Genomic DNA, 8,117 nt, shown 5'->3' on the forward strand with positions numbered 1-8,117 from the left:
GTTGTCCTTGATGCTTGAAGCTAGTTGGAGTTCAGATGCCTGTGCCCCTCCTGACCTGCAGCCCCCCCAGTCCTGTTGCCTGCTGTTGCACACGCGTTGTCTCTTACCCAGGAGCAGCTTGCTTGCGACCCACATGCAGAGCATGTGACCCCCCCAGCCAAAGCTGCTAGCCCCTGGGAAAGCAGAGGCAGATCAAAAACCCAGACATCTGCTTGCACTTTAAAAACGTGCATGGACATGAGGATGGGGCCAAAAAAGAGGACATGTCCAGGAAAACCCAGACATACGCTAATCCTATTTAAGTGCTTACTAAAAACAGGTGTAGCCTAGTGTAACAGTTTTTTGTGGACTTAATTTATCAGCTGAACACATCTTTGGAATGTAACTGTACAAAAGTACAGCTGAAGTAGTATGACTTACTTTAGGTTGCAGTGAGTGAGACTTAATCACTGGAGCGGAGGAAGCAGTAGTCTCTAATTTTTTTTGTGTTACTACTTTGGAGAGCTTGTGCTGTATTTATTTGAGGAATCTTCCTAACTCTGTGTTGACCAGAACACGGCCTGTTCCGTATCTTAAATGAAACAAGGAGGTTTTTATAAATTGTCTAATGTTATAAAACACTTACATTTTGAAAACCATGCTGCAGTGCGAGTGGCAACTTGTTTTATATCTCTCTTTATACATGGAAATCTTTAATGGCAAAGGTGGGAAACTGCAACTTCACTATTAAAACCTGTGCTCGAAGAAACATATTGTTCTACAAATAAGCAGTCTATTCTAATTCCTCATTACAACTGAAATGACTCCTCTTAGTTTATGCTGATTCTTGCTACAATGCTAATGTTGGGTTGCTGTGTCATTCTTGGCAAACTGTTTGAAGATACCCTTAGCTAAACCCTACTATTGTTGAAATGCCTGCTGTTATTGTTAGCACCCTGCCATTCAGCAGTGGTACACAATACTGTGTCTGGTCTGTGAAAGATGAATGTGTCAGCAATAATCTCATGTGGGTGAATGGAGGCCTGCTGTATTGACAGAGAAGAAAAGGCTTGCATTACTTGCATGCACTCCTGCCTGGCCACTATTTCTTCCATCACGTGCTGTTGCTGCTGGGGTCTCTGGGCTCTCCCTGCCTCCAGCCCTGTAGTGAACCTACTTGGTCTGCAGGGGTCTGGGGAGTTTGGGGCATGGGGCAAAGAGGGGTGCAGGTGTGTAATCTCTGGCCCGCCCAGTATGCAGCCCCTGGCCATGCAGAACTTGGTCAACCCTGGGGTAAATCTTAGACTTGTTTTTATAACCATTCATTGGTTATTTGGCCAATACAAAAATAACCAGCTGGTTCTAAATCTGATGTGGGGAGTGTGGGTTTCTATTTAAAAACAACAACAACAAAAAAAGTGGTGGTTTTTTTTTTTTTGGACCTTTAGTTTTTTGCCCTGAAAAGCTTCCAATGCTCTATATTTGCTGTATAGCTCAACCTGATATACTTGATACTTAAGGAGAGGTCACTATAAATCTTAAATAGTTAAGTGGTACTTCGTATGTTGATAACTAGCAGATTTGAATACAACAAGTTAATGGTGGATTGGAGACTTGGGCATGGAATTTCCAAGTAACAGTCCTATATCCTCCCCTTTTTTGGCCTGCAGTACAGTTAAGATAATGCAGGGTGCTAAATTATATGAAGTTGTAACTCCAAAATTTAAAACGAGAAAGTAGGGTTTCTCACTTTTACAGAAATACGCTGTTTATGTGGAATGTTTCCTGTAAATGGATAGCACCCGTATGGCTTTCTGCGTGTAACACAGTTTAGAAACTGATAAACAAAGTAAACATCCTTTTGTTTTATTTGTGGGGCTAACATTTTATGTGGATAAAGATGCTGCTTCTTACCAAAAGAATTGATGCTTTTGAGTGGCTTTTTGGATTGCACCTCACCAATATTAATAGGGCATGGCAAAGTCTAGCAATTCTTACCAGGACTCCCTATTTCTTAGTGCTAGTTCTCTAATAACAATTAAACAGGCTATTCTTTAATACTAATGCATGAACCTATTCTATTTTCTTACCCTAGAATCAACTTAGCCAATGTAGTAATGCCCTGGAGAATTCTGAAGAATTACTAGAATATGCTGCTCGCTCACTGGACATAAAGGACCCTGAGGAATTTTCAAAGGTAGAAAACTAATTTGATGTGAATTTAAAAAAAAAAAAATAAAAAAACCAGTAGGCATACTATCTTTTAACGTGAATGCAGTTTCACCCTAAACCTGACACTGCAAACTGCTAATGTGGGTAGAAATGTTGGGAGATATAGAAATATAGCAAGGTCCTCTGGGAAGATGAGACCAAGTTAGGCATAGTGATTATAATGGCTTTTCTTAAACTGCTCTAGGAGGCTACAGTATCTCTAATAACTGGTTCTGTAGTGAAGACTAAATTTGATTTGCCTGATGGCAGTGCTAGTGCTAGAAATAGCAGTAGCTAGAAGTTCAGCTGAAAAAGCAATTGCTTGCTTTGAAGAGCTTACAGAGATGTATCCCAGAAAAGTGGCTTAATTCCTCAGCCGTCATAATTGTCATTGAGTACAAGAGGCTGTTTTGTAGTTTGAATGAATAACTTTATAGCACATCTGTCTGAACTGAAGCTGGTATTTATGCAATTAATCAACACTTTAAAGTTGATATCCTCTAACATATTAATGCAGCCTTGAAAAACTGTCCAGGAACTTTATCGTCCCTGGTATAGAACCTGTTCGCCTGTCCACTTACCATAGTAACTGATGATAAAATAGCTAATGACTTCTTCGCAGAAGGGGGCACCTGGTATAATGGTCCAGTAGAATTTTATGCAAGGCTTCATTAATACTAGGCAAATCGGACCTGGACGGCAAAATTTATAAAGGTGAAATATTGGCCTTGATGTAGTATAGAACAAAAACATTAGTGTTTCTCTTGCATCCTGATATTGACGGGATGTCACTGAACTTGGAGCTCCAACACTGAGCCGTTCAGTTTAACTTTTTTTAATAGATCTTACTGTAACTGTAAGCTCGTCAGTGTAGCTTTTTGCTGTATGCCTACAGGTGTTTTAAGGTATGCTTGTGACATATCTAGCACAATGAGAGCCCCAACATGATTTGGGCCACTCACTGTAGCTTGTGTACATTATCATAACAGACTTAGAGTTAAGGGGTGGGAAATGAGGCATATTATAAGGGCAGGGGATTAGAAGTGCAATAGAACTAGATGACTGGTAAAGTAGTTCTACAAGTACTATTACTGTTCTCTTGGATCCATGTTTTATTTGGCTGTTGTAATATATTGCTACTGTTACTAAACTAATGATCCAGAGAACCACACCACACCACACCACACCAAAACTGAATTACTTGTGATTTTTTTTTTTTTTTTTTTTAACATTTTAATAGGATGACAAAGCTATTGGAATATTTCCAGCAAATGGGTGCAGAAAAAGTACTGAAGTAATAGTGTAAACTTCAGCCATGATCAGCTCTTGCTTTCCTGTCTTGAATCCTGACTTGTGTCCTTTTTTTTAAAGAACAGTAACTACAAAGCCAAGTATAGCAGTTGGCAAGGGTTTAACATTGGGTGTGGGGTTTCTTTTTATGGCTTAATTTTTTTGCCATTAAAATGGGGTTTAATATGAACTATTTTTTTTTAAATTGCTGGTTCTTAACTTCATAGGACTTGAGGCATTCCTCTATAACTCCTGTGAATTGTGGCACCCATTTAAAAAAACTATATTATAGTTCTTACTTCCTTGAAGTGAGGAAACTGGCCCTCCAGGGACAAGTCTAAGCCTTCACTTACCTACTTTTTATCTCCTTACACTTCATGACACCCTTCAAAGGACCTGGTGGCACCCTACGGCAGCGGTTCCCAACCTCTTTATTTTATACTGTCGAATGGGACAGGGCACACAGAGCCAGCTGCTTCCCTCCCAGGGCTGCACTGCCGTCCAGCTTTAACCTTGCATGTGACTGCCAGCAGCGGAAGCCGCTCACCTGGGCAGATAGATGGGGTTGTGAGCTGGAGGCTCGTACCGTAAGACCTGGCAACCAATTCTTTGTGGCCTGGTACTGGGCTGTGGCCTGGTTTTTGGGAACTTCTGCCCTAGGTTGCTATGTCGCCTGTTTGAGAGTCACTGGATTAAACAGATTTTTCCATTTCAAGTTAAATATACAAATAGATTTTTTTTTTTTTTTTTTTTAATTTAACTTTTTTTAATGGCAAAAACCATTTGGGGGCACTAAGCTTGTATGGTATTAAGATGCTAGAGGCCAGTTTAGTCTAATCCCCCTCTAGTATTTATATCTTGCAGTTCATTAGTCTGGTTCAGTATATGCTGCAGTCTTACTTTCTTCAGCCATCTCTAAGTACAAATGTGCAGGGGTTTTAGGGCTCTGTATTTGGCTTGTCCTATAAGCTGTCCCAGCTTTTTAAACTAATTTGATCATTAATGCCTCTTGAGAAAATCTGTCTTTTTCTAGTGCTCTTTATCTTGGATACAGCAAGATGAATTGAATTGTGGTTTTCTGTTAAATACCGCAAAAATAAACCTCATTCTTTTTAAGCATTTTGATATCCTTAAACAAATGTTTAGGATGCCAGACTGACTTGATCAGGGTTTTTGTTTTTCAGTGTTTTTTAAATTCAGAGTCCATTTCATACATGTAAAACGCAGTTGGCTGTGTTTTTGTTGTGGACGCTGTTTGTTGTGAGCACTATGGTGCATACCTCAATTTATTTTTTAGATCAGTATTGCTGCATGAATTTAGGCTTGAGATGAATATACTTTTAGGATGTCCTGAGTGTGTGGCCTCAGGTTAGAGTGAACCCTTTTTTAAGTAGCCATTCAAGGGACTAGAAAACTGGTTACTTAATGGAAGCAGGTCTCTGAAATGTGCAAGTGTCATTCAAAATATGGGAGTATTATACCTCTTTTATAGAGCAGTCTCAAATGACTCAATGGGCATATGATATGGCTAATGATTTTTGGGGATTGTCTATTCAAGAACAGACAAAATACCTGATTTTGTTTTTTAATACGAGTTCTGCATGCAACTTTAGACAAACTGCATTACTCTCCATCTGAGCCATCTGGTGCACCAATTTTAACCTGCAACCAATTAAATCATGTCTTTAAATTGAAATGTCCCTTTTAGGGACTGGACTCTTAACGCATCATGCATCTGTTCATGTTCATTGCCAAGCAGAGCCAAGCACACTCTAGTAGCAAATAAGATTCATTCAGCTTTAAATAACATGCAAAATCCCTTAGTAACTGACTTGGAAAACTTTTCAGTGTTGGGAGGACATGCTGAATTGTATTCAGTTCACTGTTAAACTGTTTGAATTTTGTAACAGGAATAATATTTAATGAATTTGACTTCTGCAAACACTTGAAACAAACTGAAAATTTTTGATCCTGGTTTAAATTGCTCAGTGGGAAACTAGGTGAGGGGAAGAGACAATGAACACCACTAATGACTAGCTTAACTGGCAGTGAGTGTAGCTGAGAAGAAAATTAAAGTATGTGTTGACACTAATCCTGTTGCAGAGTTGCTTATGCCTCATGCATGCAATATTGGGTCTTTCAGCTAACCAGGGCTGAGGATTTAAATGCTTCCTTTACACTACAGACTATTGTCCTAAGTTTTTTAGCACCACCAGAGACTCTGCATGCCATCTTGCCACATTGTCCAGAAGTACCCAAGGTGTATAATGGAATGACAACTTCCTCCTTTTTTGCACTTCATGTTGCTTCTTTTGACGTAAATTGGTCTCTTGAACGTAACAGATGAGATGCTGCTTAACTATAAAGTGGGACCTTTAAATGCCAGCTTACCCTACCCCACTAGGTGTTGGATGTAACCAAGGGTGATCCTTAACCCCATCCGCCTGCATTTTTTTTTACTATCCATTTCTCCAACCTGTTTATGGGGCCTTCTTATAATTAGACCAGAGCAATAACAATGCAATGGTTTTTGGGATTATTTGGTTTCAGGTTTAATTGATATACTGTGCTTAGTGGACTTTGAACCCTACAGTGATGGCTGAAGTTAGTGTATTCCCTGTCACAGCATGAGCAAATGCTTCCCAGGGTAATCTCAAGTCATGCAGAAAGCACAGTTGATGACCATATTGGATGAATGTGGGAAAAAGAATGATATTTGTAGTTGTAAGGAGCTGGACTGGCCAGACCCCAGCCCTGCAGAGTACTTTTTGTTCCTTGTTTGTTGCATGTAGTACTTTCTTATGCTTAAAAAAAGGCACCGAGTATAACTAGAGCCTTTAATCTCTGTTGGCCAATTGATCAGATTAGCTGGCAGAAGGAAAGTGCATGGGTTACACATCCAAAGTGTGGTGGAACAGGTACAACTCTTTATCCCTTCATTTTACATTGAATAACTGTGGAAACTGGCTTTCTTATTCAGTCACCAAAATTCAGTTACTAGCTACCACACACATCCATGCAATTAGTTTCCTTATTAATTTAACTTTTTTTTTTTTTCTTTTAAACGCCTCTGTCTTTCTGGAAATATTACTTACCTTCCAGGTACCATTTGCAGGGTCCTCTAGACTAACTGGATTGTTGGCTGGCTGGGGCTGGGCACCTGATGAGCGCTGGTTCAGTTCCTGGCCCCAGCTGACAATTAGCTGGTTTGTTGGCGTGTGGGTTTTTACTTGCTAGTTCATGGGTGGGGAGGGGCAGAATCACTATGCTGGGCTCCTCCTGAGCCAGCAAGTAAGGTATGATGGGGATCTGATTTCCAGAAGTGCATGCCCTGCCATCCCTGCCATGCATGTGTGGCATGGCAGGAGGCACAGTTGTTTGGACTGGCTGAAAACCCATGGTGCCTTTTAAATTGAACATTTGTCAGAGTCCATAATGTCTGCAAGCCAGGCGTGGAAACTACCTAGGTATGCAGGTAGGGTATCTGTTAATTTCGGTATTAGCTGACTGAGTAACAATAGCAGACTTCCCTCCATGTTTTCAAAAAACTTAAATGGTGCAGGAACACTTATCCCTTCAAATGAAAAAGATTCTTCACTTGGGTAACTTGGTATTGTCCCAATAGAGGCTCCAGCATCAAAAATCACAAATTGCACCTTGTGCAGGGTTAATGTTTTAACTTGCTTTAAGTCTGCTCTGCCTCAATATCTAGATGCTTTCTTCCCATATCCTGCAATATCTACATTCTTCAGTACTGCTTCCATATGGGCTTAGGTCAAAGACCAGATGCCTGCATCAACCTTATGGAGTTTTGGGTTTGTTTTGGTTTTGTTTGACTGCTTGGGGATTGTTCTGTACATCAGGGTAACTTTTGGGGGGGTTTTTGTTTGTTTTTGTGGCTGGTGTCAGATGGGAAGTTGGTTCAGTCATAATAGATATTGCTCATAATGAATGAGGAGTGATGCCATGCTCCAAATTTTTCCAGAAAATGCTCTTTGAATCTATTACTTCAACAGGCTTTTTTTTTTTTTTTACTGAAAGGGTACTCAATGCCAGGAGAGGCTCCTTAATCTATAACTTCTGAAATCTTTTAGACCTCCTGCCTTTTTGTGCCTGAGATGTCCACTTAAATCCAAACCATCACACTGTGTTTTCACTTGCTAATGTTGCCCACTATTATTTTTTGTCTATTCTGTCCTTGACATCTAACCTGATTATAAGTTTGGAAGAGTACTCCAGTTTCTTTGGTTCAGGGCAGCTAAACTTCACTTCCCTCACCCAGGGAATATTGGCTCGCTATTAACTTACAGTGGCATCCACACTAATGTAGTAAGAGAGGATAATGATGGTGTCTTCACGGATACAGGTCTCTGACCTATATTTTATCACTGTTTGTAGTTCTCAGCAGTGAGTAGTTTCTAGGGTCAGAAGGGACCTGAGAAGATCATCTATTCCAACCTCCTGCCATGGTAGGAAAGAATACTGGGGTCAAACGACCCCAGCAAGATGTTCATCTAACCTCCTCTGAAACACCCCCAGGGTAGGAGCCAGCACCGCTTCTCTTGGAAGTTGGTTCCAGACCCTAGCCGCCCTGACCGTGAAGTAGCGCCTCCTGATATCTAACCTAAACCTACCCT

The 8,117-nt window shown here is 40.4% G+C and overlaps 1 protein-coding gene across 4 annotated transcripts in view; it reads left to right on the plus strand.

The window, feature by feature from the left end:
• FSD1L (fibronectin type III and SPRY domain containing 1 like) overlaps positions 1–8,117 on the plus strand; it is a 52,922-nt gene that overhangs the window by 12,837 nt on the left and 31,968 nt on the right. For all 4 annotated transcript variants that reach the window (XM_019555168.1, XM_019555169.1, XM_019555170.1 and 1 more), the window contains one exon: positions 2,075–2,176. In XM_019555168.1, the coding sequence (XP_019410713.1) occupies positions 2,075–2,176 (102 nt within the window). The remainder of the gene's footprint in view (positions 1–2,074; positions 2,177–8,117) is intronic.

The sequence above is a fragment of the Crocodylus porosus genome, unplaced genomic scaffold, assembly GCF_001723895.1.
Source record: "Crocodylus porosus isolate Cpor-Errol unplaced genomic scaffold, CroPor_comp1, whole genome shotgun sequence".
Lineage (NCBI taxonomy): Eukaryota > Metazoa > Chordata > Crocodylia > Crocodylidae > Crocodylus > Crocodylus porosus.